This window comes from Acomys minous (assembly GCF_964271855.1).
Source record: "Acomys minous genome assembly, chromosome: 5".
Taxonomy (NCBI): Eukaryota; Metazoa; Chordata; class Mammalia; order Rodentia; family Muridae; genus Acomys; species Acomys minous.
The window spans coordinates 17,526,406-17,540,194 of record NC_140494.1 but is presented as its reverse complement, the minus strand read 5'-3'; the positions used below and the strand labels follow the sequence as shown (position 1 = coordinate 17,540,194).

At 40.5% G+C, this 13,789-nt stretch overlaps 1 protein-coding gene across 3 annotated transcripts in view; it reads right to left on the bottom strand.

Moving 5' to 3' along the window:
- The window catches only part of SLC39A12 (solute carrier family 39 member 12), an 87,854-nt gene that overhangs the window by 27,525 nt on the left and 46,540 nt on the right, over nucleotides 1-13,789 (bottom strand). For all 3 annotated transcript variants that reach the window (XM_084781253.1, XM_084781254.1, XM_084781255.1), the window contains exons 10-12: nucleotides 10,694-10,760; nucleotides 3,927-4,085; nucleotides 1,298-1,485 (exon numbers count right to left, since the gene is read on the bottom strand). In XM_084781253.1, the coding sequence (XP_084637379.1) occupies nucleotides 1,298-1,485; nucleotides 3,927-4,085; nucleotides 10,694-10,760 (414 nt within the window). The remainder of the gene's footprint in view (nucleotides 1-1,297; nucleotides 1,486-3,926; nucleotides 4,086-10,693; nucleotides 10,761-13,789) is intronic.

Genomic DNA, 13,789 nt, shown 5'->3' with positions numbered 1-13,789 from the left:
TTCTCTAGGATACAGGGGATAAACAGAGTTTGCTTTTGTTCAGGCTGACTTATGCATTCATTTCATTTTTCTTTGCTGTCTTCTACCTATCAAGAAGGATTGATAATTGAGCTTTTGCTCTGAAGACTTTTGTTTTGGTTTTGAGACAAGGTCCATAGCTTAGGCTGACCTCAACCTCTTTACAGAGCCAAAGATGAATCTTAAATCCTGATTCTTTGGCCTCTGTCTCCTAAATGCTGGGATTTCAAGGGTGCACCACCATACCTGGCTCATGGAGTTCTGGGGAATGAGCTCGGGGCTCTGTGCATGCTAGCTAGATACTCAATCAACTAAGCTATCTCCCTAATACCCTCCTAAAAATATGAAAATGTGAACACGTGCAACAGAAATTGGCTTTAAAGAAAAAGTGGCCTATCTTATGGAGAACAGAATTATACAGGAAAGAAGGAAATAAAGAAAGGAAGATGGAAGGAAAGAAGGCAACAAGGAAGGAAGTGAATGAAATTTCCTAGGTTCCATTTTTCCTGGTAAGATTATGGAAAATGAACATTACTGTGCAAATCTTCATTATTATTATCAAGAATCTCTTTAGGAAATATGTTGATTAAAGTCTAACAGTTGTGAATCTAATGACAAAATTTTAATTGAACTTTTGTGCATTATATAGGCAGAATGACTGAGATTACTTCCCTTTTCAGCTGCATGTCTAGGCATTTAGTACAGACACAAAGTTGGAACAGCATGATCTGTTGCCCAGTTTGGGATTATGATAATGGACACCTTTCTCTCCCATTACTTTCATCATCACCACCACTACCACCACAGTCGTCGTCGTCGTCATCATCATCATCATCATCATCATCATCATCACCACCACCACTACCACCACAGTCATCGTCGTCGTCGTCGTCATCATCATCATCATCATCATCATCATCATCCTCATCATCTCCTCTCTGTGTAGCATTTGCTGTCCTAGACTCATTTTGTAGACCAGGCTAGCCTCGAACTCACAGATATCCACATGCCTCTGCCTCCCTGAGTTCTGGGATTAAAGGTGTGCGTCACCACACCCAGCTCACTTCCATTATTTTCGTCAGCATTTTGTGAGTCTTGAGTTATGTTCCTTCTGCCTACAATTATTTTCTTGGATTCTAGAATACTTACTTTTCTACATTCTATTTACATCCTTCAAGTCCTACCACTCCCCCATTTTAATTGACTTTCCCCCTCATTTTCAGTCGGTTTTTACATTTCTGGTGTCAGCAAAACCAAATAGAAAATTCATAAACCTTACCATTCCCACCAAGGATAAATATAAGAACATCCCAGCAGTCACTGTTAAAATCCAGTCTTGGACACGTGGATCAGCAGACACTGAGAGGCCGATGTACAACCCTACGAAGGCCGTCAGGGCACTTATAAAATTCATCAGGATGGCAGTCCTGACCGAGAGCCCAGAGCTTAAGAGTACTGCAAAGTCGCCTGGAGTTTGGGGTAGGGGTGGGAACGGGATAGGGGGAGGGGCAAGAGAAAATGTCATCATCACTTATTTGAAGATGCTTTTGATAAATTCATGTTCGTTTTGAATTCCAGCAAATGGAACTAGTTTGGGTAGTACAGATGAATGGTCAGTTAGTTAGGCACATCTACCTACATCTCTGGGGCTCACTACCCAGAGGAAGTTGAAGCTGGGAGTAGATCTATTCCCTTGCCTAAATCTAGCCTGTCTGGAGAGGTCTGTGGCATGTTCTTTAGCCCTGATACCCTATGGCATTTTCAACTCAGATAAATGCAAAACAAAGGCATCCTCCATCCCACAATTTCTTGTTTCATTTCTTTTGTATAGACTTTTATGACTTACTTATTTGAGATCTGTTGTAGGAAAAGAGGGAAACTATTTCATCAGAGATTTTTAAATCTTTGAGAAGTTGATTAGAGAAAGACAATCTTTCTTTTAAAAGTGGGTTTTACCTTCATGATCAGAAAATGCTATCATTTCTTTTCTTTTCTTTCCTTACTTTTGTGTAAAAAATGAGCATGGTACTACAAATCTAGAGTGTTTATTTCTCAGCCTCCATCACCCAATAGAGGCTGAAATTGAATAGAGACAAGATGCATGGCTTCACTCCCTAATTCCATTGCATAAATGGTCCCAGAAATAGCTCTTGATATCACCATACTGGCCTGCTACACACCACTACACTGCACAATGATTTGAGGTTGAAAGTCAAGCAGTATGGCATCAGTGTAGTAGCTAAACACATGGCCACAGGGTTGGATTTCTAGAGCGGTTAAAGTTTATTGGGCTCAGAAAGGACCTTGGCTAAAATGGGTCAATAATGACTTGATAACAGGACTTTGGGGAATGGACACTGAACACAAGAGGGCAAGTGTCACCCATGGGACAATGTGAACTTGAAATTGAAAGCAGAAGGGATGAGCCTGTCCTCGTTTTCTCTTTCTTGCTATGATTATATACTCTGACTAATAACTTAGGGAAGGAAAGATTTATTTTGTATTGTACTTCCAGGTCAGGGCAGCAACTCAAGCAAGACCTTGAGCAGATACCTTGAAGGATGCTACTTTCTGACTCATTCAAATTGATGCTTAGCTAGCTTCCCTATAAGGCTCAGGACCACCTGTTCAGGGAATGGTGCTATCTACCATAGGTGTGGCTCTCCCAGCCCATCAATAAAGGATGAAGACAATCCATCACAAACATGGCCCAAGGCAACTAATCTCATCTAGACAATCCCTCAATGTATACATCCTCCTGAGCTGACCCTAGGCTGTGTTAAATGGACAGTTAAAGCTAACTTATTTGAGCCCTCTCTCTAGAATATCTGTGTAGGCCACTCCCACACCACTGATTCTAGGCCTATTTTAGAAAACCCTATTTTATTCAGTCTTGGTTTCTAGGAAACAGGACTGGTATACAAGGTTATTAAGTTTCCATAGTAAAAGAGTTTTATATGTATCAGATAGCATGTGCCTGTTGCTTCAATTCTATGCTTAGCTTTAATCTGTATCAATCAGGTTGATTCATGCTTTGATTTTAGTTTAAAGGTTGTTTTATCTCACAGGCCCATTTCCTGACACAATGGTTTCCCTCTTAACATGTTTACTATATTTAACGGGTAGATTTTGAAGTCTTTGCCAAAGTTCTTTAGAATGACTTCTCTGAATGACTCTCTCCTATACTGAATCAGCTGGAATCCCTGAGGAATAATTCCTAAGCCTGGGAAAGAAGATAAATACTTGAGCTTTAGCTCAAATTGCATGTTATTGTTTGTTGGGCTGGGTTTGCTTATGAGTAGGAGTAGGCCATGGGTAGTTCAGACTGCATGTGGGTCCCCTAGTAAGCGGAGTGGGCACTATCTATGACATGGGATGTCATGGACTCAGTTCCCTGCTTTTCAGTCACTTCTCCCTGATATGACTGCCTTGCCAGGACACAAGAGAAGAGGACAAACTCAATCCTGATGTGACTTGATGAGCTGAGGTGGATGGGTGGGTGGGTGGGGCTCACCTTTTCCAAGGAATAGAGGCGGATGAGGAAGGGAAGGTAAGACAGGGAGAAGAGGGCAGAGGGGGCTGCGACCAAGATGTAAAACAGTAAATTAATTTTTTTAATGGAAAATTAATGCTACTATTTTTTTATTTATTTTTGTTTTGGTTTGGGATTTTTGTTTTGTTTTGTTTTTTGAGACAGGGTTTCTCTGTGTAGCCTTGCCTGTCCTGGACTCAATTTGTAGTCTAAGCTGGCCTCAAACTCACAAAGATCTGCCTGTCTCTGCCTCCCGAGTGCTGGGACTAAAGGCGTGTGCCACCACGCCATTTTTTTAAGTCTGCAGAAAAATCCAAACAAACTATTGGTGGGGATGTACTAGGACGACCCCCCCCTTGAAAACAAGAGCACTTACCCATTTCATGTGGAATTTCATGACACAAAATAGCAATTGTTGTGGTCACTCCTGACTCCAACGAAGATGAGAAGGCTGTTCCGATTACTAGGCCATCTGCAAAGTTGTGCAGGCTATCTCCAACCAGTATCATGATTGCCAATAAACTGATGGTTTTGCCTAAGAACCAAATGAAGGAGTGAACAGTATTAATAAAGCACTACATGGCTCCTTCACATCCAAGCACCCTCCCCATCCACTCCAACAGTCTTACACTGCACATCATTAAACAGTCCTCCCAGATTCTGCTTTAAAGATAAGGCAAAAGTGGAAACAAAATACAGAACCCAGTAAACCTGAAATGCTCACTGTCTTTTAACTGCTTTGACCAATTATAAATTATGCACCAACATTTGGCTTCTTCGCTTTATTTGAATGAGAATGGACTCCCATAGAATCATAGGTTGGAATACTTGGTCCCCAATTGGTAAAATGTTTGGTGAGGGTTGGTAGCTGTAACTCTATTGGAAGAGGTGTCATTGGGGGCCGACTCTGGGATTCCAAAAGGCTTGCTCCATTCTGGGTGCTTTCTGTGCCTTCTGTTTGCAGGTTTGAGATGTTAGCTCTCAGCTGCTCTTGGCTTTCTTCCACCATCATGGACTGACCCTTTGAAGGCCTTAAACACAGCCAAGCGCTTTCTTTTGTAAATTGCCTTGGTCCTGGTGTTTTGTCACAGCAGTAGAAAAGTAACTCATACATATGCCAAAGATGAGATCTAAGGCAGTACTACAACCCTGTGAAGAGCTACCACTATCTTTTCTGCTGTGGTCTTCGTAAGGCATTCTAAGATAACTTAAGAATTATGCTGTGTGTAGGATGCTAATGACCCTCACATTATTCTTATGTTGAAATTTGATTTTTTTTCCAAGACAAGATCTCTCTATGTAGCCCTGGCTGTTCTGGACTTGCTTTGTAAACCAGGCTGACCTCAAACTCACAGAGATCAGCCTGCCTCTGCCTCCAGAGTGCTGGGACTAAAGGTGTGCACCACCACACCCAGCTAAACTTGACTTTCTTATGTGATGCCATGATGACGTAAAGCCTTGGAGAAGATTTTAGGTGATGACTTAGGACTACTGCCTTACGCTGCTTGCCATAAGAGGCACAGTGAGAAGACATCTTGGAAATGTGCCCTTGCCTCACCTTGGCCTTTTGGGTTCCAGACACTGGAAAAGAAAGATCTATTGTCTAGGAAACTGGATGGCACAGCAATGTTAGTGGGTTGGGACAAATCTCCCTGTGTGGTACCACTTGCATGCTATTGACCATCCAGAGCTATTGCTCTGACCCTGATGATCTTGCATCAGGCTGCTCAGTGTACTTCCTGTCCTCATGAGATCCTTGTGTTGTCTGATCTGACTGGAGCTTAATGTCTCTCCTAAACTTCCTTGTTCACTCTCCAACTGTGTCCACAGCAGGACAACAACTGACTCTTCAAGCTCTCAAGTTATCTTTGTAACAATTACTTACTCTACTTGTCTTTTTGCAAAAAACAAACAAACAAAAAACTCTTTCAGTGCTAGACCAGATAGATACTGAACAAAATAAAGACAAGTTTTCATTTACATAGGATTATACTATGTTGTGCAAGCTATCTGCTTAGTAGTTGATAAAAATAAATTGATCATAAATAAATAAATTGGGTTTGGGTTTTAATAGAAGAATTTCTATTTTTAAAAAACACAGTTTTATATTGCAACCCAAATAAAGGCTTGAGCAACTAACAAAACTTACTTTGAGAATGAAACTTGTTCTGACAATAAGCTACGTCAGTTATTTCGGTTAATAAAAATGGACATTTATTAATTACTATAGCCTAAAACTTCATTATTCAACTCCAAATATGCTGCTGTAACTATTAGAACTAAATACATTTTCTAAATAATTGGACTTAGTAAAAGTATGAAGATATTACTTTCCTGCTCATTGGTCATTCATGTCCTAAGAATGAGAGGTAATGTATACTAATACGACATGGTATTTTTTTTAACTATTTTTTTACTAGGTTGTTTTTTTTATTAATTTATTCTTGTTACATCTCAATGGTTATCCCATCCCTTGTATCCTCCCATTCTTCCCTCCCTCCCATTTTCCCCTTACTCCCCTCCCCTATGACTGTGCCTGAGGGGGACCTCCTCCCCCTGTATATGTTCATGGGGTATCAAGTCTCTTCTTGGTAGCCTGCCATCCTTCCTCTGAGTGCCACCAGGTCTCTCCCTCTAGGGAACATGGTCAAATATGAGGCACCAGAGTACGTGTGAAAGTCATACCCCACTCCCCACTCAACTGTGGAGAATGTCCTGTCCATTCGCTAGATCTGTGTAGGGGTTTGTAGTTTACGGCCTGTATTGTCCTTGGCTGATGCCATAGTTTGAGCAGGACCCCTAAGCCCAAATCTGCCTATCATGTTCTTCTTGTAGATTTCTAGGACCCTCTGGATCCTTCTACTTTGTTCTTCTCCCATGCTTCTCTCATCTAGAATCCCAATAGGATGTCCTCCCTTCTGTCCCAGTTTCCTGTCAAGTGAAGACTTTCATGGGACATGCCCCTTGGGCTAGTATGCAGATATAAGTGAGTATATACCATTTGACTCTTTCTGCTTCTGGGTTAACTCACTCATTATGATCACTTCTAGCTCAATCCATTTGTCCACAAATTTCAGGAATTCCTTGTTTTTAATAGCTGAATAGTATTCCATAGTGTAAATGTACCACAGTTTCTTTATCCATTCTTCTACTGAGGGACACTTAGGCTGTCTCCATGTTCTGGCTATTATGAATAAGGTTGCTATGAACATGGTTGAGCAAAGTTTCTTGTTGTGTGCTGGAGCATCTTCTGGATATATTCCAAGGAGTGGAATAGCTGGGTCTTGAGGAAGCCCTATTTCCAGTTTTCTGAGATAGCTCCAGACAGATTTCCAAAGTGGCTGCACTACTCTGCATTCCCACCAGCAATGAAGGAGTATTCCTCTCTCTCCACATCTTCGTCAGCATGTGGTGTCGCTTGAATTTTTGATCTTAGCCATTCTGATGGGTGTAAGGTGGAATCTCAGAATTGTTTTGATTTGCATTTCCCTGATGATTAAGGAGGTTGAGCATTTCTTTAAGTGTTTCTCAGCCATTTGATATTCCTCTGTTGAGAATTCTCTGTTTAGTTCCAAGCCCCATTTCTCTATTGGGTTATTTGGTTTGGTGGTATTTAATTTCTTGAGTTCTTTATATATTTTGGATATTAGACCTTTGTCAGATGTAGAGTTGGTGAAGATCTTTTCCCAGTCTGTAGGCTGTTGCTTTGTTCTCTTGACAGTGTCTCCTGCCTTACAGAAGCTTCTCAGCCTCATGAGGTCCCATTTATTAATTGTTGACATTAATGCCTGTGCTGTTGGTGTTCTGTTCAGGAAGTTGTCTCCTGTGCCAATATGTTCTAGGCTTGACATGGTATTTTTTAATAAGAATGTGATTTGACACACTGTACACTTAAGTGATGACTATAGTTTGTATTTTCAAGCAAGAGATAGCTGCACTGACCTTGTTACAAAGGTGACCTGTGAAATCTCATACTAATTTGCAAATATTAACAACTAAATTCCTGGTCTCAGTCTGACATGTATGAGGGACTAGGGTTACCTCAAGTCTGAAAAAGAAAAGTATAGGACAAACTAACACCTTTTTCAGGGTTTACTAACTCATCAAGTCCTTGGTGAAAACTGGAGGGAGTTCAGGAAGTGACCATAAGCACACAGAATAAATAGAAAAATTTTGAGCTCAAGAGACTCACACCAACAGGTCCTGAAGTTGTCAGCCTCTAAGGACACCATGATATCACTCAGCTGCTCCTCTTGCCAATTTTTAAAACCAAACTTTCTTTTGGTAAAATAATTTAATTTCAAGTAACACATTACAGCACAGCTGCCTGTGAATAAAACTCTGTTTTCTTTATGCCTGCGTGCAGTTATGATACTGAGAGAAGACATTCAAATGCAACATTTCAGCAATCTAGCCCTTTCTAGGAAACAGTATTGCCTATGTTCCTTGTCTACCACTTTATTATCTCTGATTACAGACTTCTAAATGTCACAGTATGGATATGTAAGAAGACACAAGGCTAATACACACATCTGCATGTAAGCCACTGTGCATGTATGTGTATTCAGCAAGATTGGTTAAGCATTTAGTGGGAAGACAAGCATTTGCTGCCAATTTAATATACTTGATACCAAAATAACTCTAATATTTCACCTTTGCTAATGTACCTGGCAGTCTTTAGAGTCATGCATGTCTAAGCTGTCTGAGATTTCCCACCATGAGGCATGGGCTAGAACTAATCTGATTTGGGGTTTTGTTTATTTAAATCAGACCACGGATAGGATTTTCACATCCTGTCCTTTGAAATACAAATGGAGTCCTACCAACGAGGTAATCTGAAACAAGTAATCACATGGTTGAAGCCTACTCAGGGTTTTGCTGGCAAGCGTCAGCTGTGTGCTCTAATTTGGATTTGCTCACTGCTCAGTCCGCATGCCAAGTTTCATACCTGCGGTGGGAAGATCATTTGCATGAAATGGTTAATGCTCCCTGGTCTGGCATCCATACTCCTCTCATGATTCTACTTGGCGTATCCAATGCCCCCTTTCCTTTATTTCAAAAGTAAAAACAACAAAATCCGGCAAAGACCCACTATGTGCCAAACATTCCAAATTCATACTACAGCTAAAAGTTATACAAGAAATAAATAACATCCTTGAGCTGTAGAGATGGCTCAGAAGATAGGAACAGGAGCTGCTCTTATGGAGGGCCCAAGTTTGATTTCCAGCACCTGGAGGGTGCCTCACAAGCACCTGTAACTCTAGTTCTGGGGGATATGACACTTTTTCCTGGCCACCAAGGGGCACTCGTGTGGAACACAGACATAAATGCAGGCAAAATATATACATAGAAATTTAACCCTACCCAGATCCAGCCAGTGGACAGGACATTCTTCACAGTTAAGTAGAAAGTGGGGACTGATTTTTCACACTAACTCTGGTGCCCCATATTTGACCATGTCCCCTTGATGCGGAGGCCTGGTGGCACTCAGAGGAAGGATAGCAGGTTACCAAGGAGAGACTTGATACCCTAGGATCACATACAGGGGGAGGAGGTCCCCCTCAGGGAGGGCAATAGGGTGAAAGCAGGAGGGAGGGAGGAATGAGAGCCTACAAGGGATGGGCTAACAATTGAGATGTAATATGAATGTTATCAATAAAAAAAAAGAAAGACAAATTTCAAAAAAAAAAGAAAGAAATTTAAGTATATTTATAAAAAAGCTAAACACCCTGAAAGCAGAATAGGACAGAATATGAAATTACATATTTTGAATCAAATTATTAAATTTTATGACAATATAGCCAAAACAGAACAATTATTGCTATAACAACATAGATAGTAGTAATATGTGTTTATTCTTATGAGTGCTTACATTCCAAACCACATTCCATGGCAAACTGCAATGGGTATGCTTATTCTATTCTCCAGGACATACACAAGCTCTAAGCACAGAACATCTTCCGACTATTTTTTTCCATTCTGGTGATGAATTCCGGGACCTTATACAGGCCAGCCAAATGCTCTACCACTGAGCTACAGCCCCAACTCCCCAAAGTACATCCTGAATGTATAGAAGAGTTGAGAGAACCCACTGGTATACATATGAATGATCCCAAGGAAATTTTGGTGCACTAATATTTCCTCTGTTCCTCAGTGCCAGAGCTCACTAGCTGTGTAACCTCTGCAACAACTGATTTCTTCATTTGTATAGCTTAAGAATACTTACTCTTACTTCATTGTGCTATGGGAGAATTATGAGAAGTAATCCGTATCAAATGTGCCTGGCATATACCAAGTGTTCATTCCATAATAACTTTTTTATACTTGATCACCTATTTTATTATGGTAGACATGGAGTAGCTAATCTCGACTGGTCAACATTCAAACATGATGGAGTTCTTGTTCCATAAGGGTGACATAAATAAGAAGAGTGACAGGTGTAAGAGCAACTGATGAAAATCACACCAAACACAGGCATAATGTCAAAGAATTATCCGGAAGCATAAGCAAAGAAGAACGAAGTTAGAAAGTACATACATTAAATTCAGAAGTAATATAAATAAGCCAAGCATAATGGCTTGTGCCTGTATGCCTAGCACTTAGGAGGCCCAGGCAAGAGGGTTGCTATAAATGACCGGTCAACCTAGCCTACATAGTGGGTTCCAAGCCAGTCTAGATAGATGAGATCCTGTGTCCAGTAAATTCCCTCTTCCCAACAACAGAAATAAGTTAACTGGGGAAGATGAAGGAAAGAAAGATTGACAGTTCACCATCAGATGCAGAAATGAGTCATGCAATAAGATGAGAACGCAAATCTCTGGGATGCCGCCATTTCCGTGACAGTGCACCAAGTGAGACAGACTACGAGGAAACAAAAATGTAGCTCTGACTCTATAAGCAATAATAAATTAAAGGTCTGGAACACCGGACATTATAATAGAATAAAGTTCATATTGGTTTGTGGTGTCCCAGGAAAGCAGACAAGAATGGTCCCTGAAGATCTTACTGCAAAGCTTCCCATCAGGAAATGGAGACCCACTATCCAATCTTGTTGCTTTTTTCATATTTCTTTAAAAATAGCTATAACCGTTTTCTGTATCACATTTTATATTTAAATTTTAACTGTGTAAAATTGGTACTCACGGTTTCTGTTGGAAGCTGGCACATCGCCTAGTGGTAGCTCGGCTCTCTGTGAATCTTCTGGGCCTTTCTATGTCAGATTAAAATATAATTAATGGAAAGTAAGTAACTGTCACACTAGGTTGAAACCTAAAACATCTAAAGGGTCACACTGACATTTAAAAGATGGTTCAGATGCATATCTGCACTTCCATTTTACATATACACCATACAAACTACAACAAGGACTGAGAGCACAGCATATGCTTTGTGCAGTCATGTGTAGGGAGAAACCACATCCTCCATAGAGGACTGAATGCTTCTCAGCTAGCCTGTAGTTCATCCAAACTCTTTTTTAAAATTTTATTAATTTATTTATATTACATCTCAATGGTTATCCCCTCCCTTGTATCCTCCCATTCTTCCCTCCCTCCCATTTTCCCCTTACTCCCCTCACCTATGACTGTTCCTTAGGGGGACCTCCTCCCCCTGTATATGCTCATAGGATATCAAGTCTCTTCTTGGTAGCCTGCTATCCTTCCTCTGAGTGCCACCAGGTCTCCCCATTCAGGGGACTTGGTCAAATATGAGGCACCAGAGTTAGTATGAATGAAAGTCAGACCCCACTCTCCACTCAACTGTGGAGAATGTCCTGTCCATTGGCTAGATCTGGGTAGGGGTTTGAAGTTTATGGCCTGTTTTGTCCTTGACTAGTGCCATAGTTTGAGCGGGACCCCTGGGCCCAAATCTGCCTATCATAATGTTCTACTTGTAGGTTTCTAGGATCCTCTGGATCCTTCAACTTTGCCATTCTCCCATACTTCTTTCATCTAGAGTCCCAATAGGATGTCCTACCCTCTGTCCCAGTTTCCTGGTTAGTGAAGACTTTCATGGGACATGCCCCTTGGGCTAGTATGCAGATATAAGTGGGTATATACCATTTGAGTCTTTCTGCTTCTGGGTTAACTCACTCATTATGATCATTTCTAGTTCAATCCATTCAGGAGACATGCCAAATTAGGTCAGGGAGAATGCCATCCAAACTCTTTAAGTTGCAGAAACCTTTACTAAAGACAAATGTTCAGAAAATTGTTCCTGACCTACCTTGGCATGTCTCCTGAAAGCTGCTGCCCTTGGGTTCATCTCTCAGTTTGTAAGTGGATGGTGCACACAGCTAGAGGAGAAAAAGCCAAGCCAACCCGATGCACTACGTCACTCTCTGCAGCACAATGCTCTCTTATTGCTTTTCCAGCAAGTAAAAGAATGTTGCCCATATACAAAATCAAACAACAGATATAAAAGAAAACTAGATTCCTCAAAGTTTTCAATCTTGTGAGATTTTGAAGTTGCCGTATGCATGAGTTATTGTGATTTTAATTTCAGAGATTGGGCTGTACGTAATTCAATTTCTGATCCATATTCTCTGTGCTTAAGAGTCTTACTCTGGGTTATAAAGAAAACACATTTAAAATAACCACTCTACCCAAGTACAGCTAGGCAAACCAGTGAGCTTACTGGCACTCGAGTGAAGGGTACTTACAGGAGCAGGAGTGGCCCCACAGCACTCACATCACCACAAAGTGCCACCCAGTGTAGATTGTGCCTTTCCCTTAGCTGCATCAATGGGATTACCACAAAGGATGCATTTAATCCACTACTCAATTGTCTTTTTAAAAGTGTATGCATCTAATTCTATTCCCTCAAAGTTGTGGAAATGGGCAAAAATTTAATGTAAGTCCTAGTATCGTTGTTTTGTCAACATGAAAGTAAAACTAAAGTTCACATGTTAAAATAATAGCTTTTACTCAGAAGATAGGCTATTGGGGAGAAGGAAGGCTAAGGAAGGAGGGAACTGCAGGGCTCCTCTCCAAAACAGCCAGTATGTTAATTATACTTTATCCAGACATGTACTTATAATCACACACTCCCTGGTTCTACTAAAAAATATAATTTCAAATATTTATTTTATATGCTTTTCCTGATCTCTCTACATCATCACACAGTACAATGGAATTTAGAGGCAAGCATCCAAGACCTCTTATACATAGAGAAAAATAATGAGATTTCCATCTTTAACCTACATTTTCAAAAAAAGGAAGGAAAATATAAAACCTATCATATAATCTAATATTAATTCAATTTTTTTCAATCCTGTGTTTAAATGCAAATGAACTGTGTATATGTTAGGGGAGCGCTGTCCGGACAGTTCAAAGCTCACTAAATCATCTTCAGAGACTTGTTTCCATGTATGTTGGAGCTCAGAGGCCTCATCCCAACACAAACAATAAAGCCAACAGAAATATGATTTTTCAAACTAATTCTAACCCCAAGCTATCCTCTTTTGCACCACATTTTAATGTACCTGAACAATAAATACACTAAGGCTTTGAAACAATTTTATTTCATTAACGAATCATTATTATTTTGCTTTTGCAAGACAGGGTCTCGCTATATAGAGTAGACAGACAGGAAATCACTATGTAGACTAGGCTGGCCTCGAACTCAAGAAGGTCTACCCACTTCTATGTCTCCAGTGCGAGGATTAAAGTTGTGCACCACCATGACCAGCTTTCAGATGATGTTTAAAGGAACTCTATTGTCTTCCCATCTCTGAGTTATCACTAGGTCTGCAGTCTTCTGCTAAGGTTCTCAGCTGTATGTATAGTGCATGCATTTCTAGCATCTCTTCACTTAGGGCTTATTCTTGAACCTCAACCCCCGTACCAAAGTCATGCTCACGAGTTTACAGTTGGGTGATATTTCCTACTTGTCCTGTTTCCATACGCTTTTGCTTAAGAACTAGAATTAGATAGTTTTTGAACCTAATTTGAAGTTTATTTAAAAATTATATGGAACTTTTTGTCGTGAGAAATTCGCTGGGATCAAAGGTACTTACTATGTAATGCATCACTAGACAAATTGACCCTCTCCTGGATTATGAAATGAGCACTCTCTTATCCTAGACAGACTAACACATCCCTTGCCCAACACTTGTTCACATCAACCGGGAAATGATTTAGGGTTATACATAAAGGAAACCCCAAAGGTCATCTGGCTTGTGAAAGCAAAAACTAAAATGATGACAGTTATTATGTCAGTTGGATCCGTGAGTATTTCACG